General features: G+C 41.9%; 1 protein-coding gene across 6 annotated transcripts in view; it reads right to left on the reverse strand.

Annotated features, from left to right (window-relative positions):
• Window positions 1-23,529, reverse strand: part of KIAA1107 (KIAA1107 ortholog) — a 91,150-nt gene that overhangs the window by 61,461 nt on the left and 6,160 nt on the right. For 4 of the 6 annotated variants that reach the window (XM_021090240.1, XM_021090241.1, XM_021090239.1 and 1 more), the window contains exons 2-4: window positions 22,159-22,353; window positions 11,782-12,008; window positions 5,208-5,325 (exon numbers count right to left, since the gene is read on the reverse strand). In XM_021090240.1, the coding sequence (XP_020945899.1) occupies window positions 5,208-5,325; window positions 11,782-12,008; window positions 22,159-22,353 (540 nt within the window). Of the gene's footprint in view, window positions 1-5,207; window positions 5,326-6,346; window positions 9,063-10,104; window positions 10,265-11,781; window positions 12,009-22,158; window positions 22,354-23,529 lie in introns of those variants that run through there. The other 2 variants (XM_021090242.1, XM_021090243.1) reach the window with 2 other exon arrangements.

Consider the following 23,529-nt stretch of genomic DNA (forward strand, 5'->3'; position numbering starts at 1 on the left):
CATACACTGACTATAGCTTTAATAAGACTAGCCTTTCCTAAGTTAAAAAGTGAGTTATATGAGTTTTCTGGTGGCACAGTGGGTTAAGGATCTGGCATTGCTGCAAGCTACAGAGCAGGGTGCAGATGCGGCTTGGATTTGGTGTTGCCGTGGCTGTGGCATATGCTACAGCTACAGCTCTGATTCAGCCCCTGGCCTGAGAACTTCCATATACCGCGGGTACAGCCATTAAAATAAAATAAATATGCATTCATTCACAAATCTTTGACCATAAGGCCAATCTTAATTTTTTTAATGTGGGTTCGCTGATTGGAGCCTCATACTTCTTGCAAAAACTACACCCATAAACACTGAAAATGATTTCCAGTTCAAACTTCTCTAAAGTGAAGAAATTTAAAACTTTTATGAAGCAATCTGAAGTACAGAATCATTTAAGATTTTTATAACTTCCCCTCAAACTTTTATATTATTTCATCCATACTGAATTCGATAGCAGTTGTGAAAGAGACTCTCCCTTGTCAGTCTTTCCACTTTGGTCTTCGCTGGAACAGCAATTCTTCTCACACTTCGTGTATCACGGGTTTATACGATGCGTCATTAAGACATGCCGTCAAAGGAATAAATTCAAAGGCATCAAAGAGGTTTGGGAATAAACGCAAGTGACTCTTAGGAGACAAACTCGATTTCAGGAACGGCAACGTGGTAGGTTTACTAGAGAATGGCCTCCCAGCCTCGAGAGTTCTGCCTCAAATGTCAGCACGATCTACAGAAAACCTCTGAAGAGCAGGTTTAGTCAAGTTCGCTTAAAGAGCTTCTACTCTGGGTGGTTTGTTCCCTTCCAGACACCCAGCAGGCTTTCGGGCCCCATCGCAACCTCCTGCAAGGCCCCCCAAATCTCACCCCTTTTCTCTATATTTACCGCACATCTAATTTTTACTTTAAACCTTTCAAGTGGACAGGGTTGACCACAATCACTAATAAAGTAATTAATAATTAAGATGTTAGTAACCCACTTTACTGCATGGTAATTTGGAATTTTATTATCATTATGTCATTAAAGCTTCCTGGCAGTCCTAGTAAGATGGGGACAACAAACGTTTTCTATAAAGGGCCGGATTGTAAACACGAGGCTTTTCGGGCCCCTGTTGCATACTCTCTTTTGTTTTCTGTTGTTTTATACAAAAAGAAGCCACTGGCCGACTCTGGGCCATACTGCCAACATCTGCTACAAGAGGAGGCCGAAGAGGCACGCACATGCTTCTTCCTAGATTAGACAATACACACAGAGGCAGGCTGAAGCTGACAGGACGGCCCCATTCACAGACGGTATCCACCTGGTGACGGAGAGCAGGTGAGGCAGGACCGTCACAGAGTCCACGAGAGCAGGGGCCCCGGCGCTGGAGAACCCCAGGAAGCCACACTCAGAAAGGCCGCAACTAACTATCCGACGGGATCCACCAGCTCTAATGGCTCCTTTTATTATAACCTCTCTCCCCCCACGTAAAATGAGCTTGTTTCTCCTTTGAGCAGAAATACTGGAGATAAGCAAGAACAAAGATGTAGGAACAATGAAGTTATGCTTTGGTGAGTGAAAGGCCTGGGCAGAGGCACACCAGTGCTGTAAACGTGACTTTCCCTGGAGGCCCACTACTATCCCACGCCTTCTTGGATCGGAGAGAAATGCAACGGATTCAAATCACGTTTCTCGACTTGTCCCGTATAAGGAATGGGCATGCAGGCTGTGGCCACCAGCCACACAAAAGCTCGCCTCAGAGGCCCGTCACCTGGATGATGACGGCGAACACTGAGATGGTACTTAACTGTGTGCCGGGCACTGTTCAAAGTGCTTTAAATACGGCAAGTAACTGCATCCTCATAACCACCCTATCAGATGGCTGCTATGTAACTGCATCCTCATAATCACCCTATCAGATGGCTGCTATGTAACTGCATCCTCATAATCACCCTATCAGATGGCTGCTATGTAACTGCATCCTCATAACCACCCTATCAGATGGCTGCTATGTAACTGCATCCTCATAATCACCCTATCAGATGGCTGCTATGATCATCTCCATCCTCGCTGAGGATGCAGGAGCACAGAATGGTTAGATGACTTCCCGAGTTCCCAGAGCTAACGTTGGTGGAGCTGGAATTCAAACCCAGGCAGACAGGCTACACACAGAGTTCACATCCTCCCAACTATTCAGTTATAGACAACGTCTCTGGCTTAGTCGTGCCACCTCAAGCAAATGATTGGCATCAGACTGTCTTGCAGCATATAAAGGGTTCCAGGTATTGGGCCAGGGGTCAAGGTAAAGGCTGGACAGAGTAACTAGCCATGGAAGACATAATCTTGGAAGACCAGGGTTTTTGTTTTTGTTTTTGTTTTTTGTCTTTTTGCCATTTCTTGGGCCCCTCCCGCGACACATGGAGGTTCCCAGGCTAGGTGTCAAATGGGAGCTGTAGCCACCAGCCTATGCCAGAGCCACAGCAATGTGGGATCTGAGCCACGTCTGCAACCCACACCACAGCTCACGGCAACGCCAGATCATTACGTTAACCCACTGAGCAAGGCCAGGGATCGAACCCGCAACCTCATGGTTCTTAGTCGGATTTCTTATCCACTGCGCCACGACGGGAACTCCAACCAGGGATATTTTTGAGGAAAGAGCTTGACCATGAGAGAAAGACAGTAAATGGATGAAAGAAAAGAAAAGAAAGAAAGGAAGGAAGAAAGGAAGAAGAGAGGGAGGGAAGGAAGGAAGGAAAATACCTATTTACCACATCAATTTGTACTTTAAACTGACAAACTGTTCTAAAATTTGAGACCTAAACTGAACATAATTCGGACCATAAATGCTGGTCTCTGCGTTTGCATTGCTCATTAAATACAATTAAAAAATTCAAGCAGCCATTTTACAAACGGACCTTAGCCACACCACTGGACTACGTGCTGGCACTGGTCGTCTAGAGCAAGAAGTAGCGCAGAAAGTTCTGATGCTGGGCTTCAGATTACATCGCATGAGTACAGACAGACCTGCCTCGGAGACATCGTGGGCTCTGGTTCCAGACTACCACAGTAAACGAGTCCCATGAATTTTTTTGGTTTCCCAGTGCATACAAAAGTCATGTTCACACTATACTATAGCCCAGTGTGCAACAGCATTATGCATATGCCTTAATTTAAAAAGACTTTATTGCTAAAAAATGCCAACCATCATCTGAGCCTTCAGCCAGTTGTAGCAGTAACACCAAAGATCACAGACCATAGACACCCCAACAAATGTAAGAATGAAAAAGTCTGAAATACTGCAACAATTACTAGAACGTGACAGAGACAGGAAGTGAGCCAATGCTGTTGAAAAAGCAGTGCTGATACACTTCCTCGATGCAGAGTCGCCCCGAACCTGGAATTTGTCAAAAACACGCTACCTGTGAAGCACAATACAGCACAATAAAATGACTTATGCCTCCGCTTTCTGAGCTACTGACATAACCTTCTCTGACCTGATGAATAAAATTAATAGCGACTAAACAGAGAGCGGTTTAAGTCTGGACCAGGAGGGTGACCTTGGTTTGCCATTTTAACTCACATAAGGGCACTAACAACAAGGTAAACGTAAGCCAGATCTTCCGGAAACAGAGTCTCAGGAAATGGCCTTTCTAGTGAATATAAATTTAATGGTTATGGCTGGGTGGACAAAATAAGCCAGAAATGCAAGCAAGAGCTGTCCTAAAATACAAACCTAATATTCAGGATACAGCTCCAAAAAAGCCCACCGTCAGGCAGCACACAGGGAGAAGCCAAATGCAGACACTGTGTGAGGACATATTGCAAATGGTCACAGAGTCCTGCTTTCCCCGTATGACAACAGCCTTAGGCTCCGTTAGGTAGAACTTTGGTAGGATGCTCATACGGTTTCAAGAAAACAAAATCAAAGTAATTTAAAAAATAAAATTGTGTTTTATTTTTTAACCAAAAAGCAAGAAAGGCACACCCGTGCGTGTGCACACACACAGCCTTTGGTGATACCTATATTCCCGAATACATACTCATGGTATCAGTAAATACATACTCAAGATTTGGAAAATATATTCCTCAATCTGTATTACACTCTCTTTCACTATTCACAATGCAGATTTCATAAAAATAAGAAAATGTGTACATGCACATATTTAGAAAAGTTCGAATTCTGAACGGCAGTCTACAGAGCTGGCAATCCTACTGGGGTTTACAAATGTACGATAATCAATTAACTGGCAAAACCAGTATGGCTTCTGAGAGCACAAACATCACTTTATTTGGTTTGGTGGATTTCTGTAATCTAAACCCACTGCTGATTTCACTAAGGGCTGTGCACCCTTGAACCCACAGACTGACTGTGGACACTGCAGTCTGGTTCTTCCTCTCCAGCAGCACCAGAATAACTGAACATTCTATTGGAAACACAAAGAGACACGCGGGGAGAACTCTCTGGGCTCCTCAGTTTTCTCCTTCCAAATCTAGTCTATTGTGAGGCCCAGCTGTACCTCTCCCCTTTCAATTCCAACAGAAAATCTGTATTTCTTATTAAATGTTTTTAAAGCAGTCTCAGTTACTTGCAAAAAAGAGCCTGACCAAAACAGGCAGAAGGCTTTAATTTAAGCTCTCAAAGCCTGGAATGTCTAAGCGACCCAATTCTGCAGCAGAATAATGGTTTTTAAAAAGTACATTGAAATATTAAACCTCCTAATCAATGCTATTCATGAGACTCATCTATTTTGAATCAAAGACTTGGAGCCAAAACGCATTCAGAGAAAATACACGTCATTCATGTAGAAATAATCATTTTCAATAACACAATGCCTGTGAAATTAAAAACTGCGCTTAATTACATTTTTTGTGACAGTGGCTTTCAAAGCTATTTTAGGCAAGAGTCTATTTTCTTCTAATGAAATTTCAGGTTCACGCGCAACCCGCAGCACAGATCTGCTCCTGCTGAACAGGGGCACCTGTCCGGGCAGGGTCACCTGTGCATAAGTGAGGCTGCAGGCAGAAATCCCTGTCTGATGCCCAAACGCCTCTGCTATCAGAGACCTCCTGAGGCCTCGCCCTGGAACCCTTGTGGCCTACAGGAATCAGAGCTTGAAAATCACTGTGCTGGAAAAAGACAGCCACCCTTTACCCTTCACTGTCACCACAAGACACCAGATTAATCACATACCTGTGAGCTTTAAAACGCTTTCCGTCAACGTAAATATCAATATCTGGGCAACACCGTTTCTGGTAAAGTTTCAGGAAATCTTCTCCCAATTCAGATGCAGGCTCCAAGTCATAAATATCTTTAAAAGAGAAAAACAAGACTAAAAAATTTATTATAATATTACATATATTCCAAATTTTCTGAATTCTAGTGCTAGCAAAATGGTTTTCCACACAGTTATCTCAATTAGCTACTGAAAGAGAGTAACAGTGGCTGGAATATTTAAGGGGCAAATTCAAATAAAATAAAATTAAACTTTAAAATCATCTACACTTCCTGCTGTGAAATATATATTTCTAACTTCTATTTAAGTATAGATATAACTTTAAATATACATATGCGCATTTAAATACAGGCAATATCACAAAATTATACACTAAAATTCAAACCACTTCATGAACGTCGACAAAGCTAGAAAATTTTCCAACTTTGATATTCTTTTTCACTACCTAATTTCTTCCTATTCCCATTCATGAGTTTATGGCTAGGATGATCTGCAAACCAACAGAAACTCAGCTAAAAATCAATGGGATTTATAGAGTATTTACTACATGAGTTTAGTACTAAACACAATATAGAGAGGTATGGAAAATAAACACTTTAAGAACGATCTACTTTAAAAGAGTCACAATTTGGGCAATGGGAAGAGAAATATAAAACTATAAATATATAAAAGAGAACTACCAATGTACAAATTTATATATTATATAAAATAAAATTATATATTTATATAAAATTTATATATTTATATATATATTATATATTTATATATTTATATATTTATAACCCAGAATGCCAGTCTCGCCTCTACTATCAAGAGAAATCCAGAATCCAACCACTACTCAGAACCCCCACTGCTACCACCCTCATCCAAGCCCCCACCATCTCTCATCCGGATTTCCGCAGTAACTTCCCAACAGGTCTCCACCTCTTAAACCTCCCACAGCCTACTTTTAACTGTTCATTCAGAGGTATGTTTTTAAAGCAAAATTCAGACCACAGCCCGTCCCAGTTCAAAACAATATGGTCTCTCCATTTCTGTGGGAGTAAAAGCCAGTCTTACAATGACTGACCAAGCCCCACACCCGGCTCCTCACTACCTCTCTCATCTCACTGTCTCCTCCTTGGCTCTTTCTACACCGAACTCTCCCTCTCATTCCTCCAGGTGGCAAGTTATCTCCCACGTTAGGACGTCCACACCGCTGTTTCTTCTGCCTTGAACACTCGTGTCCAGGTATCCACTTGGCTCGCTTCCTTACTACATTCAAATCTTTGCGTAAACATCACCTCTTGAAGGAGGCTGACAATGACCACCCGTCTAGAATTGCGGTTCCCATCACTGACGTGGTCCACACTCACAGCTTGGAAAAAGAATTTTCCAGATTCATAGTGGGTGAAAAGAAAGAAGAGTTTATTGAGAAAAGAGACGCTGCTAATGTTACAGGCTTCAAGTCCCCTTCGAGCCTGGCCATGTCTCATTGTCATGCCTCTTCCCCTACCTTGAGCAGCCTGGGCTTGGGAAGGGGTTGGCACCCATTCCTCACCTCACCACTCTAGAACCTGTTCCCCATGCAAATAAGGCACCTTGTCCAAAACCAATCAGAAGATCAAATACGCCCCATACAGAGATGAAACAACACTCAGCCCTTACGCACAGCACAGGGGCTGGGGCAGGAGAAATCAGGCCTCCACTCAGGTCTGTGGCGCGGGGATATAAAAATGATGGTAAAGCAAGGTGGGCCCTCGTCTTACCCTGGGCATGCACGTGCGCGCGCTCTCTCTCTGAAAATGTACCTCCACTCAGTAAATCTGTAACATGCCTGCTGCTACCACGCTTGTGGCAGGGTGGGGACCAAGGAAACTGCAATTCTATCTATTCTATCGTTCTGGAACACATTCTATCACTAGCACAGAGAGATGACTTCCTGATACTCGGGGAGGGCCGACCCTGCGAGCAGGGTCCTGTCAGTTTCAACGGCCAGAGAGAGGAGAAGTCTGGCAGCACACCTAAAGAGGGGGCTTACGACGCACTTGCTCGTTGGTTGGGGGCATGTAAGGCCCCTATAGGGGCAGGGTGAGGAGTGGGCCACATACCTTTCCTGTTAGGGGGCAGGTTGCTCCAGGTGGGGGAGGGGCATTACACTGAAAGGGCGGGGCAATTCAAGGGTCTGGTCATTTTCGTCTTGGCCAGAGGCTTTGCCTTCTATCTCCGTGAAGACACCTTGAAGTCCCACGATCACTAGCACTCCCCACCCCCTCTTCTCTGCCCTACTTTACCACAACATGTCACCTTCTAACTTCTTTATTACGTTTATTGTCTATCTCCACCCTCACCTTACCGTCTCTAAACAGAAGCTAAGTTCCAAAAGGGCTGGAAGTCCACTTTAAAGTATCCCTTAGACTCAGAATAGTCCTGACCCATAGATCCTCAATAAATGTTTGTTGAATAAATTAATGAATCGAAGACTAGCTAATAAAGATTTTTCAAGGAAAAACTTAAAACTCCAATGGGTATAAAGCAGGCGAAGGAGGAAGATACTATTTCTACATATTCCTATAGAAGATTTAGAGCACCTAAATTAACGGGAGATATTCAGGAGACACAGTCTTCATTTTGATAATTCAAAGATCAGAGTATAATCTTTGACACAAAGGGGAAAATCTAGAAATTTTCGAAAGACCATCAAAGTAACTTGATAGGTGATTACCCATCTCAACTCACATTTATGTTCTCACATAGCCTCCTGAACTTATATCAGGGCGGTCCAAAAAAGATACATATATTTGGGTTTTTTCCCTTGTTCCTGGCACAGTGCTCCTAAAACTCACGAAATTTCCTAAATTATAGGAGTGTCTTTTGATATTCATAACTAGCCATTTTCAACCACACCTGAGCTTATGCTAATGTGGTGACTCAGGGTAGGGCCCCTAAATAGCGTCATGATGGGGGCTGGTCACCAAAAAGAACAAACGTGATTAGAGAGTGGGAACTTTCAGCCCACTACCACCCCCAACCTTTAGGAAGGGCAAGTAGGCTGTAGACTGAGTTATAAAAACTCTGGAACAATGAGATTCAGGGAGCTACTGGGGTGGTGAACACTGACATGCTAGGAAGGTGGCACACCCTGAGCGGGCACGGCTGTTTGTTCTGTATACCCGCCACCCACTCCCTGCCTCGTCCTAGGCATCTTTTGCATTTGCACCTGGCTGGTCCTGAGTTCTATCGTTTATAATAAACAGGTAAACACGAGAGATGTTTTCCTGAGTTCTGTGAGTCATTCGAGCCAATTATTGAACCTTGTAGGAGGTAATCATGGGAGCGCCTGCATCTGCAGTCTCTAAACTCGAGTGTGGGTAGTGAAGGGCACCGGGATATGTCACCCCAAAACATGCCACTTTGGCATGAGGATTATTTTGAGCTAAAGGTACGTGAGAACTAGCAGATGCAGGAAAAGCTATTTACGTCCCTAACTGCCTAAAAATAAAAGCACACATTTTCCCTTTTGTAAAGGAAATTTCCATTTGGAAAGACACCTCCTTACATGAAAGAAACTACTCTTCGCTTGACTTCTAGCTGCGTAATCAGACAACCCTTGTTCACCACACATTTCCTCCCTCTCCTCCCGAAACTGGCTTCTCCTACCGAGCAGCTCCAAACCCCTTCCCCTCGTTTAGCCTAAGACAATACCTAAGCCTCAATCATATCACCACTGTCTTGAATCTCCTTTCCTTTCTTTTCTTTTCTTGCTAACTTTTTTGTCTTTTTAGGGCCATACCTGAGGCATGTGGAGGTTCCCAGGCTAGGGGTCGAATCAGAGCTACAGCTGCTGGTCTACACCACCGCCACAGCCACACCGGATCCTAGCCACGTCTGCGACCCATGCCACAGCTCACGGCAACGCCGGATCCTTAACCCACTAAGCAAGGCCAGGGATCAAATCGACATCCTTATGGATACCGTTTGGGTTCTTTACCTGCTGAGCCACTACGGGAACTCCCTTGAATCTCATTTCTTTGTGAAACTGAAAGTACCAGTGAAGGAGACTAAGGAGTGGCCAAGAGGGAGAATCAAGAGTGCACAGCACCAGTGAAGACAGAGGAAGGGTCAAGGGGGTGGCGCTGACCGCATGGAAGACTGCAAAGGACAGACAAAACGTGGACACACAAGTGTCTTTTAAACTGGTGGACACGAGGGGGTTTCCATGGAGTGATGGACATAAAGCAGTTGAAAGGCAAGGGGTTGAGGAGTAAATGAGCCCTTTTCACTTCCACTCACAACTGCTTGGCTGCTTTAATAGGCTGCTGTGGGGCCATGGCAGAGCTCTAGACGAGAGGCAGGAAAATGGGTTTCTAATACCAGCTTTGCCAACTGCACTGTCTATATAGCCCTGGGAAAGGCCCTGACACTCTCTGCGTCTTAGAGTCCGCATCTACAAAATCAGTCTGTAACAACTTACTTCTTAGGGTTGAGACTAAATGAGATAAAACACACAAAAAGACCTACCTCCAACCTAGAATGGGCATTCATTCGTTCACCATAAGGAGATACGGTGAACACATGCAAAAGAGATCTGAGCTTAAGTCAGTTTGTTTTCACTGTTGTTGCACTAAACATCAGTAATAAAAACCTTTAGTTAGTATTTTCATATACACTTGTTCAACTATAACATCTGTTTTGAAAACATGCATTTGATCTGCTGTATTAGGGAATAATTTGGGCACAATGAGAGTTGTTCCTTTGCTTGATGCAGGTTAATCCACAAGAAACACTAGATCAACGCCAAAAAACTGCACCCAGCTGAACTGAGCCACATAAGACCACACAAAGCACACACAAACACCTAAACATCTACCATACCTCAGTTCACGGGCCCCCATCCGTTTCTGGTGTTACAAATTTCCATCTGATTTCAGATAACAATTGTTGGGAGGCCATTTTCTTTTTCTTTTTCTTTTTTTAGGACCACACCTGTGGCATATGGAAGTTCCCAGGCTAGGGGCCAAATTGGAGCTACAGCTGCTGGCCTACACCCCAGCCACAGCAACACCAGATCCGGGCCGTGTCTGCAACCTACACCATAGCTCATGGCAACACCAGATTCTTAATGCACTGAGCAGGGCCAGGGATCAAACCCACATCCTCATGGATACTCGTCGGGTTCGTTAGTGCTGAGCCACAACAGGAACTCCAGGCGGCCACTTTTTTTGTGTTTCCGTGTGGTCTGGCCTTTCTGAGCAGAGCGCTGGCGAATGTGATGATTAAACAACAAACAAACATGCCACGGAAGTTAGAGATCATGGGATGCTTCAGAAAGTACCCTCCCCTCAAAACCATTTCATTATACTCCAGGGCGTGAAGCTACCGTCCCCTCCCCGGACAAAGATTTATCTACCCTCCAAAGTAAAGGTCCTGCTCTCTCCGCAGAGAAGGATCAGCAGGTCCCAGCAGCCGACAGAGGTCTCAGAATGTTGGTTTCCTCTCCTCCGGTGCAAGGCCACCGCACGTGCACGGAGGTAACACCGGGCCGTCTCCACCCAGCCTCGGGGGGACTGGGGGTTGGGCACTGGAGCTGAGACGCTCTGTAAGTGGCAAGCACTCTGTTCTCGGATACAGGGGTCTCGAGTTTCCTGTGAGAACATCTACCGTATCTATGTCCTTAATAGCCTCCTTCCACCAATTCACAGGAATTCACAAGCTCCAACTCTTCTGACACCCACGTCTACAAACAAACTACAGGTCTTTTCAAGATCAAATGACATGTTTACTGAAGTAGTTATGTATTTCTGAACCATTTAACGTGGGTAAAACTATGCTACCATTTTTATCAGGTTCCTCTCTTGAAAAAAATGTGTCATGACAGGAGTTCCTGTTGTGGCGCAGGAGGTTAAGAACCCGACTGGTATCCATGAGGATGTGGGTTCGATTCCTGGCTTACCCAGTAGGTTATGGAACTGGCATTGCCACAAGCTGTGGCATTGCAGATGTGGCTCTGATCCTGCATTGCGTGGCTGTAGTGTAGGTTGGCAGCTGTAGCTCCTATTTAACTCCTAGCCTGAGAACATCCATATGCCTAGGGCGCAGCCCTAAACAGACAAAAAAAAAAATCATGACACAAGTTTCAGTAATTCTGTGTCATGACAAAATGCACTTGTGATTTTTGTGTTGCATGGTGTTTTTAAAGCAACGCATGTACTGTGTCATAACAGAATTGACGCTATAGTATGCTAAAGCTTTTATTGTTATAGATTAGAATAGGATGACAATATGTGGAAAATTAAAAGGAGAATTGTGAATTATGTGTATCTTTATTAATAATAAGCCCATGTCAAATTACTCAGGAAAACTGGGAGTTGACCATACTGTTATTTCAATTTACCCATAAATTATTCACCTCCATTCATTTTTATACCATTAATTATTTTTTTAAAAAAAGATCAGTAGAGCTGATTTTTGAAGTATGAGAGTATTTTTTCTAATTTACCAGAACTATCTCAGGGCTATAAAATTTTATAAAAATCCACAAAAATACCTCACCAGTAGAAATGAAACTGTCCTCGTTGCTGCTGATGTCCTCTGGAATTTCATGCTTCAGAAGAGAATGATCGGGTGATCTTTTACCTGCAGATGACCTGCCATCATTGTCAGCACACTTTCCAACACTGAAGTCGCATTTCCTTGGTGGCACTCCACTCTCCACTATCGTTTTCCTAAGCGTTTCTTCTTCGTAGTTTTTTATGTTTCTGTTTGAGGAGTATACAATCCTAAAAGACAAAATGCAAGATATTAATAAAAGGAAGGTCAGGGATTTTTAAAAGCTCATTTCCCAACATGCTATTTTCATAGATAACAACTATATGGTTTTAAAATCTTTTGAATCTGGACTAACTGGAGATAGGTCAATCCAAAATAGCAGAAAGTTTGCAAAGTAGTCTATAAAAATTTAATATTAAAAAGGAATATATGGGAGTTCCCGTTGTGGCTCAGCGGTAACGAAACTGACTAGTATCCACAGGGATGCAGGTTTGATGCCTGGCCTTGCTCAGTGGGTTAAGGATCTGGCATTGCCATGAGCTGCTGTGTAAGTCACAGACACAGCTCAGATTTGGCATGTCCATGGCTGTGGTGTAGGCTGGTAGATGTAGCGCTGATTAGACCCCTAGCCTGGGAACTTCCATATGCCACGGGAGTGGCCCAAAGAAATAGCAAAAAGACAAAAAAAAAAAAAAAAAAGAGAGTATGTGAACAGACAAAAAGCAAGTGAAGAAATTGAAAGAGTAATCAAAAACTTCCCACAAAGAAAAACCCAGGGCCTAGTGGCTTCACTCGTGAACTCTACCAAATGTGTAAAGAATTAATGCCAACCCTTCACAAATCTTTCCAAAAATTTCAAGCCACTACACTTGCCAACCTTGAGGCCAGTATCAGTGTCCTGATACAAAAGCAGACAAAGACATCACAAGAAAAGAAAACTACAGGCCAATGTTGCTTATTAATAGAGGAAAATGCTGGAACAATAGCAAAATAAATCCAGTAACATTTAGAAAAAGAATTACACACTAAGACCAACTGGGCTTTATTTTAGAAATTCGAGGGCAGCTAAACATGAAAACCAATGTTATACTCCACCCATTATAGTCTGAACGTTTGTGTCCCTTCAAAACCTCAGTGTCCAGAACTGTGAGAAAGAGATTTCTACGGTCATAAGTCACCCGGTCTGCAGTATTTTGTTACAGCAGCCTGAATGGTCTAAGACACCATATCAATAGGACAAAAACCACTTGTTTTTGCAGAAAATCCATCTGACAAACTCCAACGCCCAGTCATAATTAGACATTCAGGAAACTAAGGATGGATGGAAACACCCTCAACGTGATAAAGCACATCTATGAAAAACCCACAGCTGAGTCATACTGAATAATAAAAGGCTGAAAGCTTTCCTCCGAAGAGCAGCCAGGGTGTCTATCTGCTCTTATCACTTCTATTTCACATTTAACTAGAGATTTTAGCCAGGGCAATTAAGCAAGAAAAAGAAATAAGCTGGACTGGAAAGGAATAAGTACAGCTATCTCTATTTACAAATGACAAATCTGTATACGGAAACTACTTGGAAACCTGCCCCAAAACTATTTGCTAAACAACTTCTGCAAGGCTGCAAAATATACGATCAATACGCAAAAATCAAAAGTATTTTTCTACACTAGTAATGAACAATCCAAAATGAAATTAGAAAATAATTCCATTTATAACAACTTCATGAAAATAAAATACTTAGGAATATATTTCGCAAAAAATGTAAGACATATGCTGAAGACAAAATTAAACTTCAGCATTCAAGTACAGCATACTTGTACTATAAATACTTTACACGCACACTTGTACAAGCATATACCAGTACAGCATACAGCACACAATGCTGAAAGCAAGTAAATAAATGGAAACACTTTAACATAGCAATAGTCTCTGAATTAATCTACAAACTCAGTGCAATATCTATCAAAATTCAGCTAATTTTCTGCAGAGATTGAGAAGCCAACTCTCAAATTCAAACACTGCAAGGAACCCAGAAGAGCCAAAACAATCTTCACAAAGAACAAAGTTCTAAGATTCACACTTTCTGAATTCCAAGCTTCCTACAAAGCTATAGTCATCAATACTGTGTGGTACCGAAATCAGGATAGCTATAGATCGTGGAATAGAACTAAGTGTCTAGAACATACACTTATGAGCAAGGATTTTCTACAAGGTATTATGATACTGTGATTTCTAATATGAACTATATAGGTGGTCTTTGTCCACTACTTCCAGCACATTCCTTCTAACACCGCTGTAATTTCCCACGTACAAGCCATGGACATCTTTTGTTAGAGTGCAGAGTTTTGTTTCCAGGTCCTAAAGAGCTCCAGAAGGGTAAAGGTGAAATGGACGTCTTCCGTTATTCACAGAAAGCCCCTTCCAGCCACACCAGAGTTTACACGAGCGAGGGAGATGACCTTTAGAAAGCCCTACGGACGGGGATGCACTGCCAGAGGAGCCAACCGAATGCTGAGAAGGCGGGAATCGCCCTCCACCTCTGAAGAGGGAAAAGGTTGGATTAATCCATGGCCAATGACTTCACCAACCATGCCTATGTAATGACGCCTCCATGAAAACCCTAAAGGATGGGGTTTGGTGAGCCTCTGGGTTGGTGGACACATGGAGATGCTGGGAGAGCAGCGAACTGAAAGAGGGCTTGGAAGCTCCTTCCCACATACCTTGCCCTAGGCATCACTTCCATCTGGCTGTTCCTGAGTTCTTTCCTTTTGTAAGAAGTCAGTAATCTAGTAAGTAAAATGTTTTTTCTCAGTTCCATGAGCTGCTCTAACAAATCAGCTGTTCCTGAGGAAGGGGTCATAGGGACACACAGTCACAGAAGCTTACCTGGGACTGAGCCTGTGGGGATCTGATGGTATCTCCAGGTAGATAGTGTCAGAATTGAATTTGGGAGTTGAATTAGGGAGGAGGCCACATCGAGAAGGTAGGAGGGGCGATTACATGATATAAGCAACCCCACACCCACCAGGTAGGTGGCCCGCAAACTGGAAAGTAACTATATCACAGAGGTTCACACACCAGAGTGAGAGTTCTGAGCCCCAGGTAAGGTTCCCAAGCTTGGGGGTCTGGCATTGGGAGGAGGAGCCCCTGGAACATTTGGTGTTAAAGGCCAATGGGGGTTGTGCACAAGAGCTCCACGGCACTCGGGGAAATGGAGACACTACTCTTGAAAGGCGCACACAAGCTTTCATGAGCACTGGGTCCAAGGGCAAAGCAGGGACTCCACAGCAATCTGGGTCTGACCTACCTGGGGATCTTGGAGGATCTCCTGGGAAAATAGGGGGTGGCTGTGGCTCACGGTGGGGGAAGGACATTGGAAGCAGAGGTCTTAGGAATAAGCATTGGCATGATCCCCTGAAGGTGGCCCTTTTGGAAAAACCTGGCCCCACCAAACAGGGTGAGAAGGGCTGAGAAGCCCCAGATCAAACAGCAAACAGGGTGGGAACACAGCCCCACCCATCAGCAAACAGGCTGCCCAAACACCAAGCCAGGCACACAGCTGCCTCTAACCACACCCAGAGACAAAGCCCCACCCATGAGAGGGACAAAACAGCTCCACCTACCAGTGGGCAGGCACCAGTCCCTCTCATCCGAAGGCCTGCAGCAAGCCCCCATACCAACTTCACCCACAAGAGGGGCAGACATCAGAAGCAAGAGAGGCTACAACTCTATTGTCTGCAAAAAGGGGACCACACCAAGCAAAAGCTAAGAGAATTCAGCACCACTAAACCTGCTTTACAACAAATTCTAAAGAAACTTCTCTAAGCGGAAAAGAAAAGGCCACAATTAGAAACAAAATTACAAATGACAAGGCTCACCAGTAAATGCAAACATATAGTAAAGATACGAAATCATCCACACACAAATACACTACCAAACCCAGAAATCACAAGCAGCGTACAAATGCAGGGTACTGGAGATGCATTTGCAATTAAGTGAACAGCAAATTAAAACAATCTTGTGTGTATATATATATATATATATTCCCACATCAAAACCTTATGGTAAATGCAAACCAAAAATCTACAATAGACATACACACAAACGTCGGGAGACATGTTTCTACAATCTTTTCTTAGCCTCTCTGCTTCTATTTTCTACGCTAAAAACTCCATCTTGTCCTGCTTTACCTTTACCCTATATTCCTGCTTGAAAAACAGTGGCGGTGCTGGCAAATGACTTAAGCTTAAGAACAAAGACCAAAAGGCACAAGTTATCCATATGGTCAGCTGAAGGAGGACCTGATGCGTTGGTCTAGGCACTGCAGGACCTGTGCAGATAGGCGCGCCATTTGCACAGCATGATATGTCCTCTTAAGAATAAAAGGAAGATAAGCCTCATGGCCCCAAGGGGTTTATGAGGGGTCGTTAGCAGGATATGCATCAGCAAGGAGAATGAGGTGCAAACCTGGGCACCACAGATAGGCAGGAGGAAGCACAAAGATTCTCTAGATGCTGTGCATAGACAGCTGACACCAGGCTTCCTCAATGCTAATGATTGTTAAATGCCTAAAGGTCAGAATAAAAGCTTAACCATCTACCAGCTATGTGACTTTTAAAATAATAGAAGAACTTTTAAAATAATAAAAGAACTTTTAAAATAATAAAAGAACTATATCCTGCATCTACAACCCCTCACTTGATGTCATCCTAAAGAGCACAATAAAAGCAGCGTGCTTTCTTGAGGTGGAGCTCTTGGTCCCTGAGACCTTGAGTCCCCCAGTTCCCACCTTTAATTAAGATAAATGTCTCTGTGTCTTGTTTTATGTTAACTTTTTCTTAAGTTTCTTCAGCCCTCACCTGCTGAGCTGGTCTTGGTACACAGATAAGAAAAAGCAATCCAAACACAGCACTAAAGATAGTCATCAAACCACAAAAGAAGCTAAGAAAAAAACCCCAACAAAAACAAATCCAGGGGTGTTCCCATCGTGGCGCAGTGGTTAATGAATCCAACTAGGAACCATGAGGTTGTGGGTTCGATCCCTGCCCTTGCTCAGTGGGTTAAGAATCTGGCTTTGCCGTGAGCTGTGGTGTAGGCTGCAGATTCGGCTCAGATCCCGCATTGCTGTGGCACTGGTGTAGGGCAGTGGCTACAGCTCTGATTAGACCCCTAGACTGAGAACCTCCATATGCCACAGGAGCGGCCCTAGAAAAGGGAAAAAGACAAAATAAATAAATAAATAAAAACAAATCCAAAACCAATTAACAAAATGGCAATAAGAACATACATATCAATAATTACCTTAAATGTAAATGGACTAAATGCCCCAACCAAAAGACACAGACTGGCTGAATGGATGCAAAAACAAGACCCATATAGATGTCTTCAAGAGACCAACTTCACTCTAGGGACACGTACAGACTGAAAGTGAGAGAATGGAAAAAAATATTCTATGCAAACAGGAATCAAAAGAAAGTGGGACTAGCAATACTCACATAGGCCAAAACAGACCTTAAAGAATGTTAGAAAAGACAAGGACATACATAATTAACAACTGTAAGTATATAAGCACCCAACATAGGCACACCTCAATATATAAGCCTTAAAAAGAGAAATTGACAATAACACAATAATAGCGGGGGACTTTAACACCCCACTTACAGCAATGGACAGACCATCCGGACAGAAAATCAACAAGGAAACACAGGCCTTAAATGATGCATTAGACCAGATGGACTTAATAGATATTGATAGAATAGTCCATCCAAAAGCATCAGAATACACATTCTTCTCAAGTGCCCACAGAACATTCTCTAGGATAGATCACATTCTGGGCCACAAATCAAGCGTCAGTAAATTTAAGAAAACTAAAATCATATCAAGCATATTTTCCAACCACAATGCTATAAGACTAGAAATCAACAGGAAAAAAACTGCAAAAAACACAAACACATGGAGACCAAACAACATCCTGCTAAACAACCAATGGATCACTGAGGAAATCAAAGAGGAAATTTAAAAATATCTAGAATCAAATGACAACAAAAACACAACAATCCAAAACCTATAGGAACACTCATTCATGATAAAAACTCTTACCAAAGTGGGTATAGAAGGAACATACCTTAACATAATAAAAGCCATTTATGACAAACCCATAGCAAATACAATACTCAATGCAGAAAAGCTGCAAGCCTTCCCACTAAAATCTGGAACAAGACAAGGATGCCCACTCTCACCATTTTTATTCAACATAGTGCTAGAAGTCCTGGCCACAGCAGTCAAACGAAAGAAATAAAAGTATCCAAACTGGAAGAGAAGTAAAACTGTCACTCTATGAAGATGACATGATACTAGGTATAGAAAACTCTAAGGACTCCACTCAAAAACTACCTGAACTGATCAACAAATTCAGCAAAGTAGCAGGACACAAGATTAACATTCAAAAACCGGTTGCATTTCTGTATACTAACAATGAAATATAAGAAAAGGAATATAAAAACACAACACCTTTTAAAATCATACATCCCCAAAATTAAATACCTAGGAATAAACCTGACCAAGAAGGTGAAAGACTTATATGCTGAGAACTATAAAACATTCATCAAAAAACATTATGGAGGTACCTTAGAAAACTATACCTAGAACTACCATATAACCCAGCAATCCCACTCTTGGGCATCTATCTGGACAAAACTTTCCTTGAAAAAGACACAGGCACCCTCATGTTCACGGCACCACTATTCATAACAGCCAAGATGTGGAAACAACCTAAATGTCTATCAACAGATGAATGGATTAAGACAATGTGGAATATATACACAATGGAATACTACTCAGCCATAAAAAAGAACAAAATAACACCATTTGCAACAACATGGATGGAAGTAGAGACTCATACTAAATGCATTAATTTAAAACGCATTTAGGATGGAACTAGAGACGCATATTAAGTGAAGTAAATCATAAAGAGAAAGACAAATACCATATGATATCACATATCTGGAATCTAATATATGGCACAAATGATCCTTCCCACAGAAAAGAAAATCATGGACTTGGAGAACAGACTTGTGATTGTCAAGGGGGAGAGGGAGGAAGGGGGATGTACTTGGAGTCTGAGGTTAATAGATGCAAACTATTGCCTTGGGAATGGATAAGCAATGAGATCCTGCTGTATAGCACTGGGAACTATATCTAATCACTTGTGGTGGAACATGATGGAAGATAATATGAGAAAAAGAACAAATATATATATATGACTGGGTCACTGTGCTATACAGTAGCAATTGACTGAACACTGTATATCAACTATGATGGAAAAAATAAAATCATAAAATAAAAAAATTTTTTAAAAACCTATGGGATGCAGCAAAAGCAGATCTAAGAGGGACATTTAGAGCAATACCTCAGGAAACAAGAAAAATCTCAAATAAACAACCTAACTTTATACCTAAAGCAACTAGAGAAAAAAGAAAAGACAAAACCCAATGTTAGCAAAAGGAAGGAAATCATAAAGATCAGAACAGAAATCAATGAAACAGAAATGAAGAAAACCATGGAAAAGATTAATAACACTAAAGCTGCTACTTTGAAAAGAAAGATCAAAAAAATTGATAATCCCTCAGCCAGACTCATCAAGAAGAAAAAATGACTCAAATCAATAAAATCTGAAATGAACAAGGAGAAGTTCAACAGCCCAGAATAGGAAGGATCATAAAAGACTACAGGAGCAATCAAATGCCAATAAAATGGCAACCTTGGGTACACACACACACTCACACACACAATGGAATATTACTCAGTCATAAAAAGAATGAAAGAATGGTGCATTTGCTGCAACATGGTGGACCTAGAAATTACCATGCTAAGTGAAGTTAGGCAGTGAGAGACAAACATCATATACTACCACTTACATGCGGAATCTGAAAAAAAGGATACAAATGATCTTACTCGCAGAACAGACACAGATTCTAGACTCTGAAAAACTTATGATTGCCAAAGGGGACAGGTTGGGGGATAAGGATGGACTAAGGGTTTGGGATGGAAATATTCTAAAATTAGGTTGTGATGATGCTTGTACAACTATAAATACAACAAAATTCACTGGGGGAAAAGATCTTTTATAACTCAATGCTATAAAGACAAATAATCCAACTGAAAAATGGACAAAGGATTGCGTGGATAGTCCTCCCAAGCAGATATACAAATCACAAACACATGAAAATATGCCAAACTCAGGGAAGCACAAATGAATCACAAGCTAGCCCTTCACAGTCCCTAGAATAGCTATAATAAAAATACAGAAGGTAACAGCAAGTGTTACAAGGATGTGGAGAAACGGAAACCTTTATACATTGCTCTTAAGAATGTAAAGTGGTAGAGCGTCTTTGGAAAAAGATTCTTGCAGTTCTTAAAAAGTTGAATATAGAAATACCATACGATTCAGCAATTACACTACTAGGTATATACCCCAGAGAAATGAAAACATAGATTCACACAAAAATTTACATAGGCATTTTCATAGTAGCATTAGTCATAATGCCAGAAGTGGAAACAACATAAATGCCCACCAACTGATGAAGAAACAAAATATGGTATTGCCATAGAGTGGAATGTTATTCAGCAACAAGAAGAAATGAAATACTGATATAGGCAGCAACCGGATGAGCTTTGAAAATATTATGCTTAGTAAAATAAGTCAGTCATCAAAAAACCACAACTGTATGATTCCACTTACAGAAGAAGTCCAGAAGAGACAGAAGGTAGATTAGTGTTACCTAGGGCAGGAGAGGGAATGCAGAATGACAGCTACTGGGCATGGGATTTCTTGAGAGGGTACTGAAAATGCTCTAAAATTAAGTTGTGATCTTGGTCGCATAACTCTGTGTAAATGCTAAAACCACTGACCTGTACACTTTAAATGTGTGCATTATATCTGAGATATGTGAATTATATCTCGAGAAAGACGTTTTTTAAAACTGGTAATTGACAAATTGGTTGTACTATAGAATGACATAACTGCCAGAATTGGCTTCAAAACGTAGTTACGTATTTACTTACCACATGCAACACTGAAATCAAGAATCACAAGGGTACATACCTAGCCCTTCACGCAGGGCTCTGCCCATGACAGGGCCAAATAAATATCTGCTGAGTAAGGGTAGGTCTTGGGTGGTGTGACAGAACAACACTAACTTCCATATATTAGACAAAGGGAAGAAATTATGGGAGGGCATCATTCAAATTAGTGAAATGAAATACAATAAACACATCAAGATTCACGGGCAGAAGAAACCTAGTGAACAATGTTTATGGTGCTTGTTGTGGGCCAGGCCCAGAGGGATGAAGTTGGAGGCACGCAGCCACCAGACGGCAGAGCAGGCGTTCGAATCCAGGCGCTCGAGCCCTAGAGTCCGTGTTCTTGAACTGTAATGGGTTAAAGACCCTTCTAAAGTCATTTCGGTTTTTCAAAAGGATATATAATTTTGAGTGATTACATTAGAAAGTACTTCCCTCATGGATACATTGAGCAAAAAGTGAGTATCGAATATGGCAGGTAACAGTAAAGCATTGAAAAGGATTTCTATTCAATTAGAATAGGGATTAATTTAAACCAGTTTCTCCCATTATTTAGTCAATAACAATTCTCTAAGTTCACCAAACCTGAGTGTCCCAGATTACTAACAAATTCAATGGTTGTCCTATTCAAAAATTTTGCCCCCCCCCAAAATTTGACCACACATAAGCCATGAGAATAAAGTTATGATCTCTCATTTTTATATACATAATTGATGTAAAGCTTTGCATACCAAAATACAGGATGACTTACAGTATATAGCAATGGTTCCCAAAAGGCAGCAATTTTACACCACACCCCCGCCCCCAGAACGTCTGGCAAGGCCTAGAGACCTTCTGCTTGTTGTAACCTCCAGGGGCTGGGGGGTGGGGGCCTCGGGAAGGCGAGGAAGAAGTGCTACTGACATCTAGTGGCTGGAGGCCACGGACACCACTAAACACTAAAATGCACAGCACAGTCCCCATCTCCCGCCAGCAAAGAATTATCCAATTTAAAATGCTGACAGTGCCAGTGTTGAGAAACTCTAGCATAATTGATTGAAATTACTGGAAAGCATGCCATTTCTCCTCCCTCAGGGTCAATCTCAAGTTACAAATTAGCGTCTCTTAACAAGACGCCTCGAATAGTCTAATACTAATACTTAGCCTCTCCTAACATTGATTCCTAAGATAATGTGCAATTTAAATGAGTGGACCTCTTAGGAGGCTATGAAACAGATATGAAAACACACGAAATACACACATAAACTAAACAATTACACTAGATTTAAATATAAGAGAAAAAATAAAGAAGGCACTTACTGTAAAAATGTTCCAAATTCTGAAGCTTCAAAGTTCTCTACAGCAACAGGATCATGATTTGTTAAGTTATTTGTCTGTCCAACAGTATGAAAATAGAAATCAGGAACCCTTGCTAAAAGGACTGCTTTGTGTGCTTTGAACAAGGCACAACCTATACAGAAAGTAACATCTGTATGGACTTCTTCTCTTAGCAGCCTATAAGGAACAAAAAGGAACCACAGCTTAATTAGTGATGCTTAGAAATATACTCATTTTATTTATTTACTTATTTATTGTGGCCATGTGAAACTTCCCAGGCCAGGGATCGAACCTACATCACAGCAGAGACTGGAGCTACAGCAGTGACAACATGAGATCCTTAAACCACTGAGCCACCAGAGAACTCTAATAATATACTCATTTTAATTAAATAAGTTTTTAGAACAACACATGAAGTAAAAAATATAGACATAACAAAATAAGTTAATATGAAAATGAGTTTGTTCTCAGTTCATCCAAAGAACACTGTTTAATATTGGCTTAGAATGCAATTTTCTAATATTTAGAATTAAAACAAGGGTAATAACACTAAAAGAGTAAGACTACTTTTTTGAAAAATAACTTTTCCTTTTAATTCCTTTTAATAATAAAATGTATCTTCTGTTATTTATGTTGATCTTTCTTTAAAATGTACATACTTTAGATTTATTCTGGAAAGCGAACATAAAGGAATGCGGTTGTTGACTATTGAATCAATTTTTTAAAATCTTACTAAAGTTGAAACAAAAGAAGTAAACAGTCGACACCACCAGCAAACCAGATGTGACAAGAGACAATCCAGTCTAGAAACTGGGAGGCTTTGTTTGACGGCTGTTCAATACCAGGTCTGACACTTGGGCCCTTTTCCTCTGCCTACCCCCGAGATGGAATGCACCCTCCTCAACTCTGTTAGGAAAACGAAGGACTCGTGTGAAAAGCCCATTCAAAACTCTGCTGACTTAGTCGCGGTCAAGCTCACATGCAACGTGACGGGAGAACAGAAACCTGCATCATGACAGAAACTGTCATCGTCTTTGTGCTGTGCGGTAACTGTATTTTTACTCCATAAACCTTAAATAACACTTGATATCACTCCAACTATCACCAGCAAAGCAGGGACGCTCAGAGGCCTCTGGTACTACGGGATGCCGGGGATGCAGCCGGCGGTCACGCGAGGGCACCGGAGGAGCTCCGAGGGTGGACAAAGACATCGGGTGCGGCTGGCAGCTTGGGCCGTTGCTCTTGACGCTCCCTCCCCCAAGACTCTGCTAACTGCACCTTCCGCTGGTCCCTGGGTTACAGCTTCGGTCATTGCATCATCATTATTTTTATCAATCTTTCCCCCCACCAGAC

The sequence above is a fragment of the Sus scrofa genome, chromosome 4 (genome assembly GCF_000003025.6).
Source record: "Sus scrofa isolate TJ Tabasco breed Duroc chromosome 4, Sscrofa11.1, whole genome shotgun sequence".
NCBI lineage: Eukaryota > Metazoa > Chordata > Mammalia > Artiodactyla > Suidae > Sus > Sus scrofa.